Raw genomic sequence first — 13,346 nt, 5'->3', positions numbered from 1 at the left:
TGAAACCAACTTGGAATAGACTAAATCATTAACCACTGGGAGTTATCTATCCTTCTGCGGGGTAGGGTGGACAGATGAGCATTTCCTGGCCAAAATGAACCATGGTTTATTGAAAGGATAAAGCTTTTAAGTTTAAGTTAATTTTCCAGAATTTTTTTCACAAAGAAAAGCTTTTTCTTCAGAGAACATGCAGGGGTTTACATGTAAATGGGCTGAAGAGGGCCTCAGAACTTCGCCATGATCAAGGGGTCTCTGCTACCTTACTTACATCATAATATATGTCTAACAATAAGATATAGAAGACCAGAAAATAATTATGATGCCCCAGCACAATCTATAAAATGCCATCATATCAACCAACATATTATCAACATATTATGGTGGACACAATTTTAATATATGGAAACAGTTAAATACTTACAAAGATATGTACTTCAAAAATTAACTACTACTCAAGAGCCTAGTGACTGAATACTACTCTTGAGGAGGATACCGACCCTTTGAAAAAGTCCTGTTTGCTGAGTTTTTCTGACTGTACCAGCTGATACAGTAATTGTCCCATGTGATCCCTGGTGATCTGGCTCCTTTCGAGGGTGGATTCCACTCCCATTCTCACAAACACATGTAGCAGGCCCTGGGCATTCAGCTCTTCCACACACTGCATGGCTTCCTATTCAAATAGCAAATAAAAGCTTACTCCAAAATAGAGTATTAAAATAAGCATAACATCTTTTACTTATGACAAGGTCAGCAGAAAGTTCTATGAACAAGACAGTTTTCATATATATATATTTTTCTATTAAATAAAGCAATATAATATTGATATACAACTGTAATTAAGATGCAAAGAGGAAAGTGAGTTATAAAAATTATACTGCAGTAAATAATAAATAAAACACCTTCTAAAATATTTAAGAGACCTCTTTTGCTCAAACTTGGATAATGTACATCCTTCTCATTAAGATGCTACTTCCTCAATGGTTTGTGATGAAATGTGCAATTTCCTGTCCCCTCAACAATGCTGGTTTCTCTTCTGGGTGCAAGCAGATTTATCTAGCTCCTCAGTGGACAAAATTGTCATCTTAAGAAACATTGGTAAGTGTAAGATTGAAAAATAAACTAAGATTTTAAGTAGATAACATACTTTTGAATAACTGTCAGTAATATTTGTGACATTTTATTTAGCTTAGGGTGTATCAACGTGGTAATGAAAATCATTATAAGACAGAGAGAAATACTGGGGATGACATGTGGTTTCTACTTTGAGCAGTGGTAAGAGATGTCAAAATTTACATTTAGAAATACTTAGGTAAACTATCGAAATACAAAAGAAGGATGTTTATGCTCCATTTCCTCTTTAGGAAAGTGTATTAGCAAACTGAATCAAGTCACTAGGAAGAAATCTACCAACTCCTGGCTAAAAAGCTATCTGGCACCACTTCCTCTTCAATACAAGGGTCTAGTGATATTTTTCATACCATCAGAAATAATGTAAAATTTGAAAATATTTCCAGTACTATTAAGTATTTATTAATAATTCTTAACAGGTGACTATCACAGTGTCTGACATATAGCAAGAGTCTTAGTAAGTAGCTATTCAACTGAGTTTTCATATATAAATTTTTAAACATTACTACAGCTAAGTAAAATGTAGGTTAATATGGACAATATTATTAGTCATATTGAAAAACAAAAGAACAGTGTATCTTTATAAGGCCAATGTGTTTAGGTTAACAATTCTATTAAAGATCACACAAAAGACCAGAGTCAACAAAGTATTTTTCTATACAATATTTACCTATCTTATGATCACTGGAAAACCAGAAAAGGTATATATTATGAAACAGAAATTCAATGTCATGATTCAAAGGCCTTAGTGGCAACTGAAGAATAGTTTGGGTATGTAAATATTTGCAAAATCTTCACTAAAAAATAGTAAAGTTAACATGGTTAGCTTAAGTACTAAAAACCTTCTAGGAAGATCTTGGGGTGTGGGGCTTATAAACTGGAACCAGGGATGATCTGTCTAGGTCTGTATCTTTGATCTGGAGGATAAAAGCCTCGCAGCCAGGGTCACTGAATCACCAATACAGCAGTGTGCCTCCCTGCCCTCAGCTATCTCAACTTTATCTGAGTCCAAAATCCTCTGGTTCAACTTCCGAAAAGAGTAACTCTTCTAAGGGGGAAGATGCATGTGAGAAGGGGAGCCTCCTGACTGAAGAAGGGAGTAAGGCATGTCTAGGTGTCTCACCACTGCTTTATTTTAACATCTTCCCCCACATCAATTTTTTATCTAAAAAAGTTTCAAACTACAGAGAAATTAAAGAGTAACATAAAGTACACCTATATACCTTTATTTCAAATTAATCAATTATTAGTTTTCTTTCACTATATATATCTGAGAAGTTTAACGTTCATATAATAATGTCAATAAAAATATTATCTGAAATACCATACATATTCGAATTTCTACAACTGTCCCCAAGTGTCCAATATAGCTTTGCTGTTGTTCTAGGATCCAACTGAAAACCCAACGTCACAAGTCATCATGCCTCTTTAGACTCTAATCTAGATCAGTCCTTTCTCTTTTCTTTTCATGACATCTGCATTTTTGAAATAGTTGTCATGCAAAACTGTTTCTTATATACACTTTAACCAATCAATCCTGCTGCCAGCCCCATCTGCACCTCATGTACATCATCGTCTGCTAAGCAAATTACCACTCGTCCGTCTAATTTCCAACTTCCAGAATGTGCTGCTGTCTATTCCTTAAATGCTCTTTATCCTTGTGGGTTTTTACCTCATTTTGTCTGTCATCATCATTATAATGCCTTTTCAGGAGAGAGTTCAGTCTTCAGTATTTGAGTCTCCCAATGAGAATTTATTCACTGAACCTGCATAAGCACCAACCCACTCTATTGTGGTACTTCCAGTGTCACAGCAGTTCAGCATCTTGCCCTTCTCCTTGATCTTCTAATGGTTTGATTCTTCCTTTGAGCTCTCAGCTGAAATGACACCTCATCTAGTCTCTGTGACTTGCCCAGTAACTGGCTATGATACCACCTAATTTTACTTCTCTGCACTGAAACATTGTTTTCTTTTTGTAGTTGTAGTTTACTTATTACCTACTTTCAGGGCAGTTTTGTCCCACCAGAACATAAGATCCATAAAAGCAGACTATGTTCTTCACTGAATATACTACAATATTTCAGGCAGTAGTCCTTAAAATGTGTCTGGTACATCTCAGGTACTCAATAAATACATATCACAGAGCCTAAAAACACAGACTGTGGAGTCAGACAAATGTAGGTTTGAATCCTGGCTCTGCCACTTACTTACTATTGTGTGAGTTTAGGGGTGTAACTTAATCTCTCAGCCTTGACTTCCTATCATAGACTTACTGTGAGGATTGCACATAATATGTGTACACAAGCACTTGATATGCTGCCGAACACAAAACAAAGGCTCAATATGTATTAATTTGCATTACTGTCAATAATAATGCCACCTATTAAAATGTTAGAATAAAAAACTTCTTTAGGATAAGCTCTGTAAGCCTTTAGCAAGGCACACTAATACCCCAAAGGTAGTAAGAAAAAGTATAGAAAGTTTACATTCTGAAACTAGAAGTGGACTTTGAATCTTAAGTCTGCCACTCATCAGCAGTATGACCTAGAGCAAGTTACTCTGTATTTTTGCACCTCGGTTTCCTTATTGTAAAAATGGCCACTATAATAACATTAACATCTAGAGAGTGTTATGAGAATTAAATAAACTAATATATACAAAATACATAGAACAGCAGCACCTAGCACAGAGTAAGCCTTCACTATGCCCAACATTATTACCTGGTTCTTACTGCCACTCTGAAGCTGCCTTGTACACTGCATGATGAAATTCATGAGTCATAACTGACTCTGTCCCTTCATACTGCAGGCCTGGCCTAGGGCTAAAGAATCTTCAAAGGATCCTCCCGTTGCACTTAAGTGTTACTAAGGTGTAATATTACAGGGTTCATTACAGGGTCATACTTCTCCTCTTTCAAAGTATTTGTTGCTCACTGACTTTGTATATCCTTCAAATTATTTCTAAAGCTAATCTCTACTGCTTTCTTCTTATTGTTTCTGCTTTTCATCTTTCTTAGTCCTTCCACTTTCTTGTAAGTCTTTCACATTTCCCTACTTCCATGCAAGGAAAAATCTGTGCTGCCAATTTACAAGAATACTCCTCATTTTCCAGGAATCTAACTAAAACAAAACAAAACAAAACAAAACAAAACAAACAAAAAAAAACCCCCACAGTATATGAAGTCTATTCTTCAGCTCTTTGCAGTTAATGTTCACTTATATTTGCTGCATTTTCAAGGGCTTCTGCAAAGTACTTCTCTCCAACTTGCTCATCATCAAAATTTCTTCCTACTTCTAAATTTTGGGTAATTTCAGCAAGCTTTTGTCAACGCAAAAGTAGTTAATATATGTGACAAATAGTTTAACAGATAAGCCTTTGCTGACTCCAAATCCCTAAACTAGGCCCTATTATATGATCTCTCCTAAGACCCCTTAGGTCTACTGGCACTTATTATAACTACAATTTGAATAATTCTTTGTGGAGTCTATCTGTTCATGGTTTGTCTCTCCCTTTAGACTACAGGGCTCATGAAGTCAGGTAGTATGTGTACCTTACTCACTACCATCTTAAAATGAGGATCTTAAAATCTACCAATTTACAATGAAATGACTGACTCCTTTGTGCCTCAGTTTTCCACTTATGAAATAAAGAAAAAGTAATGTCAGTTGTACTTTAAAGTTAATTTGAGAATGATGATAAAATGACTGTAAAGATCATGACAGGTAATATATAGGGAGCCAAAAATACCTCATAACAATAATGTGTTGTTTGTCTTCATTAATACCAAAGTCAATTTCGTTATTCCATAGTGGGAACGGATTAATACCCACTTTCCCTTCCTGCCATTTGAGCTTATGAACTACAGTATCAATTTAAAAGAGAGTACTTGGCAGAAATGCATCAGAGTTGTGCAAACTGAACTGCACAGAACTTGGATTACTCCCTCTAAATCTCATCAGTTCACAATACCAACTGATTCAGACCAGAACCAAGTCACTGTATCTCTTGTCATAGGGCTTTCTGTGTTGTTGTTACTTTTTTAAAAAAATTTTTTATTTACCTTAAAATCATTAATGTGTAGAAATTCATCAATGATAGATCTGGACTTCCTCTCCATCTCTTCCTCTGATAATGTAGGCTTATCGGGGACTGATGTTGCTGGAATCTCTGGTTTCACTACTAGTGAGGTTAAAAAGAATAAGAAAGTAAAAATGACAAAAGTTATCATTAAAACGGTGGGATTATGGTGGATAATATTTATGTATTGTTACTTTATTTTTTTTTTAGTAAAAGCATTAAAGTAGATACAGATTTGACAGAGCAAGCCACCTAAAAGCAGAATACAGAAACATTTATTTTAGAATAGATATACACTAAGTAATTTCATAATCTACAGCAACTGAAAGATACAGGGATATGATACATTTTTATAATTAGAGCTTTTTTGTTCTTTTTTTTTAACTGACGTACAGTTGATTTATAATATTAGTTTCAGGTGCACAACATAATGATTCAAAATTTCTATAGATTATACTCCATTTCCTTTCTGTATTTTGATTCCTCTCCATGGCTTCAATGAAAAAGAGCACACGAGACCTGCACAATAGGGTACAGTTGCTTGAACACGCCATGGTTCTACCTGCTGATACTCTAACACTTTGCTCACGGTGCTCCTCCTATATGGAATGCTTTTTCTCTCTGCTCCACACCTGTTCCTTCCTTCAAATCTGTTTTTGACTCCTGTTGGTCATTTAGACCAGAGGGAAGCCTTCCCTAATACCCTTCTCTGTCAATTCTAGTCAGTTCCTTTGTTAAGTACGCTCTTAGAATTATATTTCCTTCTTTCATAGCATGCTTCTAGTTTGTACTTTCATTTAATCTCTTGTGGAGTTATCTGATAAAGTTCTTTCTGATCCAGCAGACTGAAGGCCCAGAGCAGGGGTCGAGTGCCCAGAAATCACCAGGTGTTCAGGTGCATGTGGTGAATGAACAAATGACCCAGACAGTAAACATACAGAGGGCAGCTGTGCTACATTATTTATTACACACAAGATATTTTCATATCCTATCTTGTTATGTTCCCCAAATACCTAGCACAGATAAGAGCCACATGTCCTTAAAGCTAAAAGATTTGAAGTCTTTATCAGTTGGAAGACACAATTTAAATAGTGAAACAAAACTGAAAGCTATGAAAATGTTACAGAACCAGTATGACTTTAGGATTAAGATTTAAAACCATTTTTCATTACTATCGTTATCATCATCATCATCTAACACCTTTTGCAAATTTTGTATTTATCAGGTAATGTTCTAAGTATTTACAGGTATTAATTTCACTTTTAATCTTCACAATAACTCTACAAGGTTGGTTCATTTATTATCCCTGGATAACAGATGAGAAAACTGAAACATAGACAAGTTAAATACATGAGGCAATTTTTAGAGCATTATCTGAGTTGGTCCTCTAAGCACACATATGTTAAATACCACAGAGGCTTCAAGATGAAGGTAACAAAAGACAATCTGATACTTTCTCTTTGGTTTGCCTTTTAGTGGCTCAATAATGTTAGAATTTTCATGTACTTCAGGGGTTCTACAAAGGATATATGCTCTAATGCACAGTGGGGTATAATTTAGGGAACTTGTAAAAAATTAATATTGCTTAATATACAGCAAGAGAACCTCATAATCATCACGTTTAATAGTGAAAGGGAAAAATTTACAAATTGCTGAACACGGGATACTTGAGGAGTGAGAACTGTAAGACTATGAAGATATCTTTAACTTTTAAGGCAATGGTGTGTATATTGTTGACATGTATTGATTCCGAAATCTACTCAAGCACAAAGTCTCCTTTTTTAAGGCCCAAATCTTCATCTGCATCTGTTCATATCAAGTCTCTCACCTGACTCCCTGGTCCTGTTTCGGTCAGCCTCAGTGCTGCTCCTCTCCAAGTCCATGCCTCCTGTAAGCTGCTTCACGGTCTCGAGCATCTCTCTCCGTTGCTCTTCTTGAGACTGATTGTCTAACAGGTCTTTACTGCTGCTGCCCCTCATGAAAGTGTTTGGACGAGCTGTTGCAGATGGAAGGGGCTTATCATTCTTCTCCCTGCCTGTGCTTCCACGACTTAAAAGACAAAATAACACTTTTCAAAATAAACACTACCTCATCCTCCATGTATTCAAACCATAAAATAACACTAAGAAGTTCTAGAAATATGCAGAAGAATTTTTCACAGATAACTTTAGATGTGAGGCACCAATTATATTCCAAAATGTAGTTATTTATATAAACAAGTAAAATCAGTGCTTTAAAGAGGATATTAAGATGTGCTTTAACTTCTTAAGTGTTAAAGGGATACCATTTGAAAACTGTAAATGCCAATAGAGATTCCTTAATATTTAATTTTTAAAAAGTCATTTAAGAAAAAAGAAGACAGTAATGAACGTATGAGCTAAATGAGTGAAAGGAAAGCAGGATGCCAAAAGAACATGGTATGACCATCTTAGAAACTTTACAATAATACTTTATTCAGAAACTTCAAATACATGGAAAATATCTGAGAACCAAATAGTAGAAGCAGTTTTTGAATAGCCAGTCACACACTTCATTCATTTTAAGAGAGAATCTTCCTATCTCCCTAGTCATCTTTCAGACAATTCTAACCAGCTAGACAAACAATTCCTTGGCCCAGGGCAGATCAGCAAATTGAAAAGGAGAAAAGAGGAAAGACTTAGAGGCATCACAACGGTATATAACTACCGTGAAAAAACACTCAGTACTCAAAAAGCAGAGCCATCAGGGGAAATTTATAGCCGAGCAAAGAGCCACAAAGACCTCAAATAGCACAACTGATGCTCAATGCTAGTCTACATCACTGTTACAAAGTTGACCTGTGCTAAGCCTATTTTGCTTCAAAAGCCAAGGGAGCAGTAACACAGTTTAAAAAATCTACCTAGCCATACTGATTATAATAATAATAAAAAACAAAGTTTGAGAGTTTAAAGAAACTCAGCTCTAAAAGTGTTTATATCAAAAATTTTGTTCTCTGTCACTATACCACATGTTCTCATTCACTCTCCATAAACCAGTCAACAGAACACTTGTATGAATCCTACAAAAATGGAAGTAGAAAGATATTAGAATACAGAGAGTAGTGAAAAATAAAAAACACTGAGGGGATGGGGGTATAGCTCAGTGGCAGAGCACATGCTTAGCACGCACAAGGTCCTAGATTCAATCCCCAGTACCTCCATTAAAAATAAAAAATATTTAAAACAAACAAAAAACAGAATAAAGAATATTTAAAAAAAAAGACAACCTCAACTATAACAGGAAGAACAGTGTGACAAATATATAGGTGGGCTGTCATAGCCTGTAAGTCACAGCAGGAGAGGCTAGATTCATCTAGAGCACCCTGAGCCATTAGCTGGGAGAGCCCTCTACAAGCCTCCAGGTGTCTTCAGGTGGCCCTGGCTTTCTTAGCGGAGCCAACTATTAGATATTTGTCAGGTAACTTGCTTCCCTTCCACCTCATCCCAAATTTATAGTTTCCTCACCTTAGAGGAGATCAACTTCAGAGTTGAAAGGAATACATCCATAGGAATTATCACCATAATCTGTAGGGGTGGGTGGGTGTGGGTGTGGGTGTGGGTGTGGGTGGGTGTGTGTGTGTGTGTGTGTGTGTGTGTGTGTGTGTGTGTGTCTCTGTGTGTGTGTGTCTCTGTGTGTGTGTGTCTCCCTGTGTGTGTGTCTCCCTGTGTGTGTGTCTGTGTGTGTGTCTCTCTCAAGAGACAGACGGACAGACAGACCCACTAGACAAGCAAGTCAGTCTTGACTTAACATGGAGATGGCGCTTCTTACCTGGTTAACGTCCGTCGGGAATCAAACTCTAAAGGTGTGGATGACGTCGATCCTGAGGGTGCTGGAGGTTGCAAAGCAGAGAATCTGTTTAAACTGGAAGCACTTGACCGTAAGGCATCTATAGGTATTGAGGATTGAAAAAAGAACAAATCACATGAATAAAATGCAGCTTCTAACTGATCTGCCTCCTTGGGGTGGGGCCTGAGACTAGGCATTTCTAATAAGCCTAATACAAGGCAATGTCAATCTCCTGGTCCATAGACCATATTCTTAGAAGCACATTGTTAGAAGGAATCTGTATGTAAAAAAAGAATTTAGGAATCTTTGCTCATTACAACCATTTGCTCTTTTAACAATATAATTAATTTATCCTAGGTAGGGAATTGGAGGGAGAGTAGTAAATAAGGGAAGGAAGGAGGCAAGCAAAAACAAAACAAAGAATTTCACTTAAAAAAAGTTAACTAACATAAATGCTATGATGTCATTTATGTAAAATTACGGATGTGAGTTTAAGTGAACAATTTTTTTTTAATTTAAAAAAGGTCAAAATTACATAGAAGAGAAGAAATATGGCAAGAAGGTTAACAATGAAGTTTACATTTTTTCCACTGGGTGGGCTTCTTTAGTTTTTAAGATGTGTTTGTATGGTCCAAACATTTCAGTCTTAAAGTCAAATCTCTCAAAATCTACTTCGGATAAAGATTTTGAAAAATATTTCAATCTAATTCTTTTTTCTTTTACAACTCCCTGAAATTAAATGCTTCTGGGTATTAAGATTATTTTTCACAGCAAAATGAGTTTTTCGCAGCAAAATGAGTTTTTCCCTTTTAATTTGGGTTCCCAGTAATTTCTCTAATTATGTTGAATTTTTGAACAATAACAAAGGAACCTAAGAGATTAAAGTTTTAAATAGCCTAACTGAACTCAAAAAAATGTTTTTAAGTTATTATTTTTTATTGAAATAGTCAGCTATAACGTGTCAATTTCTGGTGTACAGCACAATGTCCCAGTCATGCATATACATACGTATGTTTGTTATCATATTCTTTTTCATTAAAGGTTATTACAAGATATTGAATATAGTTCCCTGTGCTATACAGAAGAAATTTTTAAAAATCTCTTTTTATGTACAGTGGCTAACATTTGCAAATCTCAAACTCCCAAATTTATCCCTTTCCACCTCTTTTCCCCCAATAACCATGATTTAAAAAAATGTTTTAAATACTCAAAATACCTAAGAATTCTTCCTGAGGAAGAAACCCTCAAATTATGTTAGACTAGAACACCAGTAAATTTGAGCATGATTAGTCTATAGATCTTTTCCTAAAATTATTTACGAAATGACTGTGAAATGCACTGTAAGGTGAGTGCAACAGACCACATCCAGGTTCCCAAGAAGGGACACTCTGTGCTTACCAGTCTCGCTTGCCTTTGCTCCACCACTGCTGCCTTTCCCCCAGCTGCCCAGCTGTGCTTTAGGTACCAGCTGAATTTTCTCATCAATTGTGGGCTGTAATACAAGGGACCACAAGTCAACTATAGGAAATATTCTGGAAGAATTATTTATCTTTTTTTTTTTCAGTGCAATAAAACCAATTTCAGCAACAAAATTATTCTTGGAATGCTAATTTAAGAAACATAAATTGGAGCTGTTCACATTAAAATGAGATTCCTATGGCCTGTGAAGGACTCCTTGGAATCCGGCTTCCACAAAACACAGTTAGAAACCAGTGGTCTGGAGAAAGCATTCAGGTCCTCTAAGATGGTATGCTAGTTTGCTAAACGTAAGCAGTTTCTAATGATTTCTCTCTTACAATAATGCCCAGTAATTAAAAAAAAAAAAATACACAAGTACCACAAAATTAACTCATTAATCTCTTCAAGTGACTGTGTGAAAACAGATCAAAAGACAGATTTTACGTTTTTGCAAAGTCTAAAATAGGTTGGGGCCAGGGATGGAAAGGTAGAAAAGGAATACTCAATAATGGGGAATAAGAAAAAAGAGAACAGAATGTCAGACAGGGAGCTAAGGTACCTGATATCTCTCAGATTTAATCCTTTGAGCACAACTTCAGTACAAATGAACAGAATTACAATGTAAGACAAGTTATTATAAAACACAAAACACAAAAACTATAAAGCAGCTCTTCATAGCAAAGGTAGTCTTGCTACATGGTATGCCTTCACACAAATCTCTTCCAGTTAACAATGAATCTGCTTAATGGTTTTGAACTTTTATTAAGATATTTATATAGAGTACCTACAGTATAACTACCTGAATATATACTAATTTTTAAAAATTTACATAGTTTTCAAACTATTAAGGAAGTCATGTAGGCTTAATACCAGCAATCCCTTTTTATAATGCCCATGCACAGAATCAATATTTTAAAACACAGACAAATGATTTTGGTTAAAACTGTCTTGCTGGAAATGGAAGTGGATTGGAATCAAGCTGTATTCAGCAATGGAATTCCTTCTCTGAGACATAAACAACTGGAAGAATGTACCAGAATCTTAGACAACAGAATCCTAGCTGATTGACATCAAGAGAGAATGTTTATCCTGAAGCAGTGCTCTGATAAACCATACAGATGCAAACAACATAACCCATGCTCTTCCATTTGGTATTTTCACATTAGCTTTAGATTGTCTTTAGTATTCTACTGGCAGGTTGCCAATTTTCAGAACTATAGAAAATATATTATAAGGAAGGATCAAACTAGACTTGCAAATGATCTGCAAAACCTAGAGGGCTGTAGACGTTTTCACTTTTACAAAATGTAATTCTGCTTTCTCTATGTTCTCCAAGGTTCTTCACTCAGCTTATAGTGATCAACTTCTGCTGATGAAAACATTTGCTAGGAGCAAATTCCTTCCTCTTATTGTGTCCATGGATGCTCAAGAGAGGAAAGTAGAGTATATTAAATCTTTAGCACAGAATAATTTCTGGTAGATCTTCTGGTAGATTTTTTTATGCCTTGGATATAGCAAACCCTTCATTCCTTTCACGGTTAGACCTTAACAGGTAGCTGCTTCTTCCCCAGAACTAAGAACATACTTGCAATTGACTACTGCTTCTTAAGTTTTGTTATCATCTTTCTTATATTAAGCATCTCATACCTTTAAGAATTAACCTAGTCACTCAGTAAACCTTAGCAGACCTCCTAATTAACCTTGTCCTCCTTAGTAAGCCCTCACAGAAATAAAATGAACTCTAGGACAAGTATGTAAGAACACACTTACTGATGCTGACTTGCAGAAATACATCTGCGTTAGAAAACAACCACCCCATAAAATCTGAAATATGGCTATTTGATATGAGAAGTAATTTTGAGAGTCATGTTTTGAGGCTGTTTTAAGTTGTGTTTAAAATGACACACTTACCTTAGTGATTTTCAGAAATTTTGAGGGGTCCAGTACCCGACTATTCTTGGCCCCTTGTACAGTGTTCCACCCACCTTCGTCCACTCTCTGGACACCTGCAGGGAAAACAGAGCCAGTTTCTCATCTGTTTCAGATCAGATTGACAATGAAAGACTGAGCAGTATGTTTTCAATTAAGCAGCTCTAATCAAAACTAAGGAAAAAGACAAAAGAAATTGTTAAAGCATTGCTGACAGTCTTTTTAATACCCACAACATGAAAATATCAAGTAGAAGCACTCTGCTTTTATCGATTTCTCATGAAACATTACTCACTTAGAAGAAATTAACTGATACAAATGAACAGAGATTTAGTGCTAGACAAGTGTAGGTCAAATCTAGTGTTTACAGAGCTAATGATTAGACCACTTTGGAAAAATCAGATGGAAATAATTTATCCCAAAGTTTATTTCACTAAATGGTGTCGTATGACACAGTATGCATCAATCATTCCTCAAAACCTGCTTCTCCAAACTTTCAAGCTGCTTAGGCAGAAATTCATGACTCTTCTTTCTCTTAAACTTCGCAGCAATTTGTCAGTAAATCTTGTCAGTTCAACCCTTACAATATACTCAGCACCTAGCCCCTTCTCACTACTACCAACACTGCAAATTTGGTTTAAGCCAGCAACACTCCTCGACTGGTAGAGGAGTTGGCTTCCCTGCTTTCACTCTTATCTGTTTTCACCACGGCGAGTCAGTGTGACTCTAGTAACGTGTGACAAGTCAGGTCCTGTCACTTCTCTGCTCAAAACACTCCTGTTACCTATCTCATTCTGAGAAAAAGACAGATTCCTTATAAATGGCCTGCAGGCTCTAAATAATCTAACCCGCTGCCTCTTAGGCCCCATCTTCTACTACTGTTCCCCTATGCCCTTTGCGCCAGCCACACTGGCCTACTTGCTGACCCTTAAAAAGGCTGCTTCAGGGCC

At 36.1% G+C, this 13,346-nt stretch overlaps 1 protein-coding gene across 9 annotated transcripts in view; it reads right to left on the bottom strand.

Moving 5' to 3' along the window:
• Positions 1 to 13,346, bottom strand: part of EIF4G3 (eukaryotic translation initiation factor 4 gamma 3) — a 327,940-nt gene that overhangs the window by 34,482 nt on the left and 280,112 nt on the right. For all 9 annotated transcript variants that reach the window (XM_074377251.1, XM_074377254.1, XM_074377252.1 and 6 more), the window contains 6 exons: positions 12,379 to 12,473; positions 10,408 to 10,501; positions 8,992 to 9,109; positions 7,034 to 7,254; positions 5,189 to 5,307; positions 498 to 670 (listed from right to left, as the gene is read on the bottom strand). In XM_074377251.1, coding sequence (XP_074233352.1) covers positions 498 to 670; positions 5,189 to 5,307; positions 7,034 to 7,254; positions 8,992 to 9,109; positions 10,408 to 10,501; positions 12,379 to 12,473 — 820 coding nt within the window. The remainder of the gene's footprint in view (positions 1 to 497; positions 671 to 5,188; positions 5,308 to 7,033; positions 7,255 to 8,991; positions 9,110 to 10,407; positions 10,502 to 12,378; positions 12,474 to 13,346) is intronic.

The sequence above is a fragment of the Camelus bactrianus genome, chromosome 13 (assembly GCF_048773025.1).
Source record: "Camelus bactrianus isolate YW-2024 breed Bactrian camel chromosome 13, ASM4877302v1, whole genome shotgun sequence".
Taxonomy (NCBI): Eukaryota; Metazoa; Chordata; class Mammalia; order Artiodactyla; family Camelidae; genus Camelus; species Camelus bactrianus.
The sequence above is the reverse complement of the archived record's forward strand: the minus strand, read 5'-3'. Positions and strand labels throughout refer to the sequence as shown.